Source organism: Apteryx mantelli, chromosome 2, assembly GCF_036417845.1.
Source record: "Apteryx mantelli isolate bAptMan1 chromosome 2, bAptMan1.hap1, whole genome shotgun sequence".
NCBI lineage: Eukaryota > Metazoa > Chordata > Aves > Apterygiformes > Apterygidae > Apteryx > Apteryx mantelli.
In genome coordinates, this window is record NC_089979.1 from 116,742,749 (window position 1) to 116,754,608 (window position 11,860).

General features: G+C 37.8%; 1 protein-coding gene across 1 annotated transcript in view; it reads left to right on the forward strand.

Annotated features, from left to right (window-relative positions):
- Positions 1 to 11,860, forward strand: part of TRANK1 (tetratricopeptide repeat and ankyrin repeat containing 1) — a 44,949-nt gene that overhangs the window by 29,115 nt on the left and 3,974 nt on the right. Inside the window, 8 exon segments of the mRNA XM_067291298.1 lie at positions 214 to 357; positions 1,034 to 1,190; positions 1,756 to 1,844; positions 3,525 to 3,628; positions 5,313 to 5,445; positions 6,379 to 6,524; positions 7,979 to 10,926; positions 10,929 to 11,057. Coding sequence (XP_067147399.1) covers positions 214 to 357; positions 1,034 to 1,190; positions 1,756 to 1,844; positions 3,525 to 3,628; positions 5,313 to 5,445; positions 6,379 to 6,524; positions 7,979 to 10,926; positions 10,929 to 11,057 — 3,850 coding nt within the window.

Consider the following 11,860-nt stretch of genomic DNA (forward strand, 5'->3'; position numbering starts at 1 on the left):
CTCCACAACCCTTGTATAGTTTTATCTTGAACGATGGTGCTGGGCCCCAAGAAGATGCTTCTTCTTAGGATCATCACTCACACGCTTCACATATATTTAAGCATGTTTGTACATACTTACAGAAATAGTTTTTACATGTACATATGACCATATGTTTTGTATATATGGGCACTAGTGCTGCATGCAACTAACCTTACACTGCTGACATTTTAGGCTTACAAAGAATGGAAGATCATTTCTTCTTTTGCACCCAGCTCGGATGTGCAAGTAGAAAGCAAACTGCTAATTGAAACACCTTTAGAGGATGTTACTGTTATGCCAAAGAGGCCTCCTTCTTTTAATGTAGAAATGTACAAGGTGAGTTTTTCGTAACACTGGGAATAGGAAGGCAAACTAAACACTTAAATCTGAAAAGATGGGACATTTCTTCAAGTAGCACTTTCATCCTGTAGTTCCACATTGATTACTGTTGCTTTGTCTCTTTGTTACTTGTTCTTATTTGTATAATATAGACTTTATGTGGGAAGGTAATTTTTTTATTTTGTGAACATAATTTTGTGAGAGAGTTAAAACCATATTTAATAGACTTTTAGGTATATTTACAAAACAGTTGTGGTTGAAACAAATAGCAAATCAGTCAGTATTTGTTATTATTTAGGTACATTTCAAACCAATGTCATTCCCTTAAAATTAAGGAAGCTTCTTAGAGTCAAGCAAGTCAGATATTTCAGAATGGTCCTGTAACAAAAAAAGAAGTGATTGGATGTGCAAGTGATTAGAAACAAAATGGACAGTCCTATCTGCAGTAGCTGTGTTTGCTGTAGCAGTAGTTGCATGCACATTAGCTGGACAATTGCATATGGAATTGAAAATCACATCTTTAATATTTAGAGTTGCTTACTTAAAGATACTTACTTCTGTGTGTTTCACTCTGTTCACTGTTTTCCTCTTATTGCAAAGTATGTCACTTTGTAGCACTTTGGTTCATCCGGTATTTTATTTATTTTACTTTGTTTATTTTATTCTGCTTCAGATGCTGAATGGAGAACTAAAGCAATTGTATACTGCCATTACAAGAGCCAGGGTCAATCTTTGGATCTTTGATGAAAACAGAGACAAGCGGGCTCCAGCTTTTAAATATTTCATTGAAAGAGAATTTGTTCAGGTTGTCAGAACAGATGAAAATAAAGGTATTGTTATACTAAAGCTTCTCTGAAACAGGACACTAAATGCTTTCTTGCGTTCAGGCTGCATAATAATGATAAAATTCTTTGGTCCCACAAACTATGCACTGATAGTGCCTTTGCAAATTGCCTTTGATTTCAGTGGGTCTTATTTTTTTTTGGCTCTAAAGATTAGCTGTATATGTTGATACAGAATCTCATTGATAATACATTGATATAATTTTTTTCTGCACGGTAATGAAGGTGGTTCATGGAAAACCATCTCAGCTAAAACAGATTTATCAAAAGAGAGTATCTGGTTTCTGTGAAGACAGTGAATTTACTCAAGAACTTGTCTGAAAAATAAGCACGATTTTTAGAGGCCTTTCGAAAATCAAACCCAGCCTGTTGATTTTCAGTGCAGTTTAAGAAGTGTAAAATGCATTTAACTCCTAGTTACCGTTACTGATACGAGCACAAATCATAGGGAGTTTGGAATACTGTGAGATGTCAGTGCTTAGCTTTTGTACCTGGGTAATGGCTTCTGTTGTTTATCCATTCTAACATAAAATGATTACCTGTGTCCTTCTAGATTTGGATGATAGCATGTTTGTTAAAACCTCAACTCCAGAAGAATGGATTGCACGGGGAGACTACTTTACTAAACATCAGTGCTGGGAGGTAGGACTATATGTTTGTCTGAAATAAGGATTTTTGCCTGTTCTGAAACCTTTTTGCATCTGTAAATTTACTTTTAAACCTTTCAGTTACTCTGTAGCAACGTTTTTTAACCTGTGGTCTGAAGTTCTGTAGGTGTTTACAGGCTACTTGTAAGCAATTTTCAAAAAGTAAGTAGGGAAAGTAAGCCTGTTGTGTGTAGTCTTAAATTCACTACCAAGAAACTTGCAGTCTGGTGTGGGGGAAAATATTTTAATGTTCACAAATCAAAGATGGTTGAAAGAACAATTATGCTTCAACGGTATGAAGTGATTGGTATTTGTAAATCTAAACCATGTGATTGCACATTACTGTAGGCAAATGCAAACATGTAATTGAAGTATATGGATCTGTGTGATGATCCCAGAACCCTTCTGTGGTTTTGCAAAGAGTAAATAGGGATGGATACAAAATACATATTGGGGAACAACATGTAAGAACCAAGGAGTTTCAGTGCAATAAGAAAACTGCATACAGGATAGCAAAATGATGGTATCATTCCCTTACTGCTTAAAGAACAATGGAGAAGTTGCTTCCAGCTGTTTTTAAACTCATGATGATTTTAGTCTGCTTTGCAGTTGAAAGTTATTTATTGATTGATTGATAGTTAATACAATCCAGATTTGGTATAACAGTTAATAGTGTGGAATTGTTTTTAATATTTCTCAAGTCAGCAAATAAAATTTTGGGGATTTTTTTTTTTGATGATGGCAGAATGAAAGCTTCTTTTTTGATGATAGCAACATATAGCTTTTTATGGAATATAGACATTTATAATAAAGCAAAAATTAAAATAATCAGCTGCCGCTATACAATCAGTCTTTCTCTCCCTTTGGGGGTTAAAAAAAAAAAGAAAAAAAGAAAAAAAGGCAATTTCCTAAATGGACAGAAAAGGGTTTGGATAAAAAACACACAGTTGTATCATCTTGAAAGCTGAAATTTATTAGCTGTGTTATCTGCTGTTCTGTTTTCTTTATAACCCTGATCTTTGCTAATCATTGCTATATTAAGAAGAAATTATCCGGGGAATTTTGTAGTTTTAAGAGTGGCTTGTGATGTTGAATTTTCAAACAGAAGACACTACTAAATTAATGGTTAGAATAAACAAATATGATACTGCAAAATGAGTGAGGTGGTAATTAAGCAAACCTTGCTAAGACTATGGTAGCTCCTGGTGCTTCTCTCTAGCCTATCAGAGAAGTGTCCTTGTATGATAAAAACATGAATGTATCTTCTGTGCTCTTCAGTTTGACTTTGCACTCGTTGGCTTTCCTAACTGTTATTAATAGAATTTGTGGCAGGTGCCTGTTGACTTACCAATTAATGGTTTAGGCTGTCATTCAAAATGTGTGTGTGTTATTTGTTCCACCAGTCTACCAGGAATTCTGCTTTCACTACTTCCATGTTAATTTTATAAGAGTTTTTAATTAAGGTGCTAATTGTAATACAGTTAAATGTGGACTGACTTTAAAGCTTTCCTTTGTCTTAAAAATACACTCCAATGTTTTACCTTTCCTTATTCCAGGCATCCCTGCCAGTCTTTCTGTTTTCCATTACAGTGACTGTAAAATTAAGCGTCGCATTTATGTGATAAGCCATGAGTTGGATGCACATGTGTGACTGCTCTGTATTATCTCACCCCAGGTAGCAGCCAAATGTTACCAAAAGGGAGGAGCAGCAGAGAAGGAAAAGCTGGCCCTGGCACACGATGCTGTTCTTAAAGTGCACTCCAAGAAATGCAGCCCCAAGTAAGCGTAAAAACAAATGAGCGGGCAGTCGTTCTGGGAAGCCAGATGTCGTGGCTGATGGGTGTGGAGATGCCCACCATAATAGTGGGACCAAATTGGAGACATTGGATAAACATGCAGGAGAGGTGTCTGTGATGGGAGCTGAGGGGTAGTCAGCTCTTAGCAAACACAGAAGCCCCTGTGAGGGGATGACACTGTACATGGGTGATGAAAGAGGATAAAAAATTGAAAAGTCAAGCACAGCAAGAACAGAATTGGGGTTCCTGCTCCCTGAGGGGAACAGTGAAAGTGGCAGTGATGCTGCAGTATGCTGTAGGCTGTCAAAGCGAAATTTGGCCACTGAAAGAGCTCTGTGGTTATGTGAGAGAAAATAACAGGATTTGCATCACCTCAAGAGGCTTAGATGTAGATAGGAGAGCCTATGTCATGAGTGGTGGCCAACTCCAGTTAAACCCACTGAATATTCACTTCTCCAAGAAGAAGAACGTGTTTCACATTTGGGAAGAAGAGTTGCTAACTGAAAGTGAGTTTTGAGGTATAAACAGTGTTTGAGTCAGTCTAAATTAAACAAGCAGAGTGAGATCTGAACCTAAAGCCATTTTTAAAGGGACTAATTTTGAGATGAATCACTTAGCTCATGCTGTCAGCTGGGCTGAAGAGCTCAAGGGTGTGGCTGGGGAGAAAGTTCGCAGTGTCCTGAAGTCCAAGGTAGAAAAACTGTTTGAGGCTTGTGTCCCAACCAAGAAAGGAAAAAACTTGTAGGGGAGGACTCTAAACCTAACTGAATTAATTGCTGTTTATGCTAGGGAAGCTGAGAACTGGCAGCATGATAGCAGAGTGGGTAAGGAATGACGAGAGTAGAGGAAGATAGCTTTGAAGGAAGGAGGAGGAAGGTCTGAAGAAACATTACTACTAGTGTTTCTCAAGGATTTACTTTATTTTTAAGACCATTTTTATATTAGTGATCCTAGCTAGGAACATGAGCATGCTGATATAATTCACTGATCACATAAAATTTGTTGATGAGACTGAAGGTGTGGTGCTTGTCAACTAGATAAAATTTGAGAAGAAGGAATTGGGTATATAAGTATATGGTAAGTTAACAGAATTTACATAATAATGAATCTGTGAAAGTAGCATTTTTTCGTAGAAATACAAATGCTGTTCTACAAAGCATAATTAGGATTCCTGTATGCTCTATGTATAATATGTAATATTCTGTACTGTTCTGATCCTCCATGTTCAAGAAGAGTGAATTCAGAGAAGCTCAGGGGAGAAAACAGGCATCCTGCAATGACAGCAGAAAGGCTGGACTTGTTTAGTGCTACAGAGCAAAGGCTGAGAATGAATTGGATCACTGTTTTTAATGGCATTAGGGGGTAAACAGCAGAAAGGAAGAAGGAGCAATTTAAGCTAAAGAAGAAAACTGGAACAAAACCACATTGGCCTTTAGTATACTTAGTTTGAAAATTAAAAGAAGCTTTTTACTACCCAGAGCGGTGAGATTCTGGAGCAGACTTCTGATCAGAGCAGTATGGGCCCAAAATCTAACTGGAGTAATGCCTCGTTGCTTTACGAACAGCAGGCATGATGTCAGTGTTGGTTGGATTCAGTGAGTGATCATGTGATCCTAAATGTGATTTAATCTGTGTGTAAGCAGTAATTTCCTCTTACCTTTTGGTAGGGAGAAACAGATGGAATATATGTCACTGGCAAAAACTTACTTGGAATGTGGAGAACCAAACCTATCGCTGAAATGCCTGTTTCAGTCAAAGCAGTTCCGGCTTTGCGCAGAACTATGTAAAAAGTTAGGAAAGGTATTAAAATCTCTATTTCTTTCCCTTTCCGAGAGCTTCCACCCCTCCCACCCTCAACCCCCACCCTGTTTGGTGCTTGTATTGTTTTAGAGAATTTGCAAACGTGAACTCATTGCAAACACATTAAGTATTTTTCTGTGACATGGTAGTAGCTAAACATAAAATACAGCTCTTTAAGCTGGGCTGTTGTTCAAGAGGACACATTTGTCACAGAACAGCTGTAAGGGCAATGAAGAGGAGAATGATGCAACTGTGCACTGTAGACTTATTTCTTCAGCTTTTCTCAAATCTGATCATCAGTCATTTCTGTGTTGCTGTTGAAAGTTATTTATTTATTGATTTCATAAAATGTAAGCTATTATTTCATTAATATAATAATCTGATGATACTGAAACTTCACTGATTAATGCAGTCAGCTAAAGGGAGCTCTAGAACTTGAAAGGGTTAAGTAATATCCTAACAGTAAGGTAGCAGTGCACTGATGACTATGGTATTATGATTTAATTCTGAGCATTGGCAGACAATTTTCTAAGTGTATCACAATATTTAGCATTTCTTATTTGCAGTGTTTCCACTAACAGATTGTAATATAATTGTTCCCATAATAATTGAAATTCAAAATACAAGGTTAGCGTTCCCATTCTGCATGCAGAACTGGTTTAATTCTTCTGCTTCTGATGTCAGTGAGATTTTTGCATTGTGTTTTCTTTTCCCCCAGTTTTTCCAACATAAATATTTTGAAGGTTTTTTAAAATCAGTTTAGTTTTAATGATGGTTACTTTAATACATTTTGGGTTATATTACTTTAATTACATTTTTTGAAGTGTGTTCCTTTATGAGACACCTACATGATGAAATTACTGAATTTATTCTGTTCCTGCAGTTTTGACTGTTTAAAAGATTTCAGTTTTATTATTGGCTTCTGTGTTGCAGATGAAAGATGCTGCAGTTTACTATCAGAAAAGTCAGTGCTACAAAGAAGCATCCAGATGTTACGAACAAATTGAGGAATTTGATCTAGCAATTAAGATGTATTGTCAGGAGGAACTCTATGAGGAAGCAGCTAAGGCAGTTGAAAGGTATGTCTTCCAAGAGAATGCTAGAAAAGAAAATACCTTTCTCTTCAATCTCCAGCTTCAACACAATACAGCAGACTCTCCACAAAATTTTCAAAAGAGTTTTTTCTAGTGACTTTCTTTTATATGAAGTTAGTCATTTACTTCATCAGAAATCTCACTTTAGTCATGTTAACGGGTCTCATGCTGCCTCTCTGACAGATTCTTTGTCCCAAACTCTGCTGTTGAGCTTTTTCATACCATCTCCCTCAAAACGCCTAGGTGCAGTGAAAATCTGTCTTACACTGTGCTAAACTGATTTTTTATTACTGTCTTTTGACAGGAATTTCATCTTGTGCCATCCTTGTGATCTCTTCAGCATGTTTTTGTGCAAACAGTTCATTTATTGGCCACTGCTTTTATTACACCTAGTTTGGCAGATGCATTAGCAAGGACTTTTTAAGACTATATACACCAATTAGACTTCCAGCAAGGCCTACAGTTACACACCTACATTGAAATCTAATGAAATCCTCTGTGATGCACCTTCAGTAATTCTTATGCTATGGGAATTGCTTCTTAAAGGAATAAAAGTTACTTAATATGTAGAGATAGTTTGATCAAATAGTGCAAGTATTAAAGTCACTTTACCATCTAATGTTTTGCTTTAAATCAGCCTCCCCAAATCATTTATGCAAATTTACCAGCAAAGGCACAAAATCTGTACTCCCACATTTGACATGAAAAAGATAATGAAAGGCTAATGATAATTTACTTACCATCAGAAAAAAAATTACTAATTCTCAGCATGGGAGAATACTTTTGCAAGACTGAAGTTTGGCTTAATAATTTGACATCAGGCAATAACAATTAATGACTGAGTGTTTTAAAGTGGATGTTTTGAAAGCTGCAACCATATACTCTGCTCAGGCACTTAGCAGCAAAGTGTATGTAGATGCATATGACAGGACTGAAACAATTCTCTAAACTGACCAATTTGTGATATAAACTCTTACACAATATTATCAAGATTGGCCTGTGGAAAATTGATTGATACTCTGATTTATTTTATTCTGGTGACTGTTCATGTAAAGAACCACTCTATATTGAGGCTCAGTTTAAGATTATCACTGGTAAACTGTGATTAATTTAATTTGAAATACAGTGATTTGACAGCATGGAGCAAGATTTACTAATGCTGTAAACCTTGTGATCTTGTTTATATTGGAAGTTTTAGTGGTCTTGCTTCAGACAACGTTACATTGCAATTGAGTTTTTCTGTAGAACTGTTACAATGATATGATTGTTTTTCATATGACAGACATAACTTGAAATAGTTGGCCTTTTAAGGAAGGGCTTCCTGGAGCAACTATGAGTTTAATGTTTTTTTGGGCTTTTTGTTTAAAAAAAGTAGTGGTTTTGTGTCTAGGTTAGTCACCTGTGTTAATAAATTGATGTGGATGTATCATTTATTTCAGATATGAAGAGATATTAAGTACAAAAGGACAAATGGTTTCCAAACTCTCATGCACAGCAAATCAGTTTTATTTGGAAGCAGCTGCAAAGTACCTGAATGCAAACAAAACTGAGGAAATGATGCGAGTCCTCTCAAAACTTGACATAGAGGACCAGCTTGAGTTTTTGAAGTCTTGCAGATGCTTGCACCAAGCAGCAGGCTTATTGAAAAAAGAAGGTCGAGAGGAGGAGGCTGCTAAATTAATGAAGCAACACGGGTTTGCTCTGGAAGCAGCGAACCTCACATCTATAAAGGAGTTTCGTGCATCATGTTTGCTTGCTGCAGCTCGTGCTGGTGTGACTCCCTGTTCAGAATCAGAACTGGCGGATAGAGAGGTCATCCTAAGAGAAGCCCTTGAACTTTGTGAACAAACCAAGCAAAAATGTGGTATTGCAGAGGCTATGTTTTTGCAAGGAGCTCTGAAGGGAGACTTTGCAAAGCTGAGAGGCGCATACTGTCAGTTCCTGTCTTTGGATCACTGTGCTGGTGCAGTGGAAGCCCTCTTTGTGTTATCTCGTTGCAGCGCACTGAGCCAGGACATCCTGTTTTTGGCAACAGGTGGCTTAATGGCTCTTCTAAGACTGGTTAGGGGGTTGAAGAAAGCAGCCACCAATGCAGAGAAAGATATAGTGAAGTCATGCTTTGCCTATTTTGGGATTGTGCCAACAGCTGACAGTTGTTGCCAGGTGTCTCAAAATGAAGCCAAACCCATTCTCAAGTTTTTGTCAGGCAACCCAGGTCTAAGAGAGAGGAAGACAAAAGATGACTTCTCAGTAAGAACAGAGGAGATAAAATCTGCTTTGAAGCAGCACTTGTTAAGCAGGTTGTATTCTATCACCCATGAGTTACTGACCAAGCGTTACCCTGATATTTGTTTGAAGTTCATTGCTGGGTTGAACTGTGAAGATAAAACCTGTGAGGATTTCCATAGACCTTTGTTGCGCCATGAAGCAAGGACCATATTGCAGTGTAAAATGCATCTGGTGGCAATAAATGGACTGGTGTTGGAAGCCACAAGGATTTTCCCTAAAGAGCTACTGAATCAATGCAAAGGCTTTGATGACGTTTTGACTGCTGACAAATACGCATCATGTAAAGCCCTTCTAGAAATGTTTTTTCCTAAACATTTTCATTTGAGAATACTGTCTGAGAACCCAAAGGCATGCAAAGAAATACTGGAATTTAGTAAAATTCTTTCCAAACCCTGTAGAGCAGTTTTAAAGGAATACATCACATTTAAGTTTAAAAATGAAGATGCTAGAGCCAGAAGAGAATCAACTGACTTGTGGCTAAGTGCTATGGAAGTTTTCATCTTATCTTCAGGATATCCTGAAGAATTTGAGAAACTTCTTTTGAAGGAAGAGGAAGATTACAACAAAGAGCTAAACCTTGCATTGTCAAAGGTGAAAAACTCCTCAAAGAATGAAGGCCGAAGAAGAAAGATCAAAGTAATAGATGGCAGACATGGTATGTTGCTACCTGACAAAAATGCTAACAACGCAGGAAGAATGCACTTGTGCTTCATTCGACTTCTTGAAAATTCACTTGAGCAATTCTATGTTCATAAGAACCCAGAAGACTGTAAATGGTTGTTTTTCCGTTTTATGAATGTCCTGGTCAAGAAATGCACTAGATACCTGATTCCAAGCATACAGAACACAGTGATGCTGTTGGAATTCCAGTATATTCTCTCTTGTGCTGTTCTGATGCGTCTCTTCAAGAACATTACTCTGTGCCTTCCAAAGAGTTACATTGCTCTCATTCATTATTGGGAGTTTTTGTTCAGGAGCAGAGACCATAATAAAGAACTTGGAGACACGTTTTCCATTATACAGGAGTACAGACCAAAGGACATACATGCAGCTGCACAGAATTTCAGATTTCACCTCTGTTATCTTGCAGAGGTTTTGTGTGGAGTTTATGGGAACTTCAATGTCCTTCTGGATGCTTTTGAGGATCCTGACTGCATAACTTCAGGGGAGGCTGAGCGGACTGTAGTGTTGTGCTTAGTGATGTTACTGAATGCTGATCAGGTGCATAATTCTAAATGTAAATCTCTCTTATGCCAACACTTTCCTGAAATAAAGCTGATACTGAGATCAATGAGAAAAGATTCTCCCTCCAAAGTGCCTGAAAGATTGCTAAAGATTGTGGAGCAAGTGAGTGATGCTACACACGTACGAGACATTGCTGAAGGCCTGCAAGAGCTTCTGACAGAGCGAGACGCAGAGTACTTAGTTGACTGCCGATGGAAGTGGGACTCTGGGTATACTCAGGGGCATCCACCCATACGAGGCATCCTCTATGAAACCATAAACCTTGACAGGTTTGTGACTCCTTTGGATAAGACAGAATATGCTGATGAGATAGAAAGGGAACTTGAAAGGGATCAATGTCTAGAGGACAGAAAGGATCCCCTGGAAGTCATTGCACTCAGCAAGCAACAGAAGCAAGCGCAGAAAGCATCTGCACAACGGCAGCTGCATTATGTCTTCCAATTCATCTGTCTATGCATGAAGTGGAAAAGGAAGGCCTGCTCCAAAACTGAGCCTGTTGCAATGGAAGGAGAAAAATTTTTATCAGAGATCTTCAAAAAAGCAGATATTGACCAAACTCAGTGTGACCTCTGTGGAGTCAGATTTATCCAGAGCCCTGAGAACTATTTCAGCCGGACAGAAAATATGGAGGTAGACACTTTTGAAGCTGTGACACCACCAGAGATAAGTGAGGAAGCAAAGTTGCATGTGGAAGAAAATGCAATTTCTCTGGCCAGTGAGGCTTACACAGAGCACAGGAGCACAGATAAACACAGAAATAATACTGCTGCCTACAAATACTATGCTGACTTTTTCAGAAAAAAGGTAGATACTATAATATATGATGGACTGGAAGTAGTGAAGGCTATTAAAGAAAGACTTACACCCAAGATCATCTGGCATATAAGGAAGGTTCCAATTTACGCCAAAGAAAAATCAAAGAGAATATTAAGAAGATTTCAGATACAGTAGAGGAAATCTATGAGAGAAAAGCCTGGGCTGAAGGTAAGATGTTTCAGTTTTCTTTTAAACAATTGTAATATGCCATTTGTGGCCAAACTTCCAGGCCTGACAAAGCTGCATTCCAAAATATTCATGTAGGTAAGAGACAGACCATATACTTCAGGTAGCTGAGGGAGAGAGGAACTGAGGTAGCATGTAAGAAAATCTTAAATATTCTCACATTTTCCAAAACAATAATAAATATATCAGAGTACAGATAAAGCAAATAGTGCTGCATTTTAACTACATGATCAGATGTGCTGTGTTTTCTGAATTTACACAATCTTAAAACACCTTGTAAGGTAGCACTGGACCTGATAATCTTTACTAATTTTCCTGCTGTTTCTTTCTTGTTTAATTCTGCCAACCATGGTAATTTGGGTATGCAGGGGTAGAGTAGTGCCTGAAGTACCTTTAGCCTTTGGGTAGGAATATCTCTGACTAATCTGCCCTTGAACTTCTAATTTTGCTAGGACTGAACAAAAGTGGATATTTGACTACAAATCTGTATTGCAAAACTAGTATACTAATGTCCGGTATGTTATGGTACTTAGGAGATGCATATTTTGATACTTGCTTTCTTTCCCCATATTCTTAAAGCTGATTTGCTGATTTTTTGCAAGAAAAATGGAATCAATGAATGAGTGACCTAGGAGCAAAATTGTTTGGGGGGGGTTGCTCTGGGAAAGTGACATCTGAAATCAAAACATTGTTACTGGCTTTAGTCGTAGAAATTCACCAGCCCTGTCAAGTTGTCAGTTTGCTTGTGATGGCTGGCAGTAATGAAAAACTGTAAGGTTTGACTT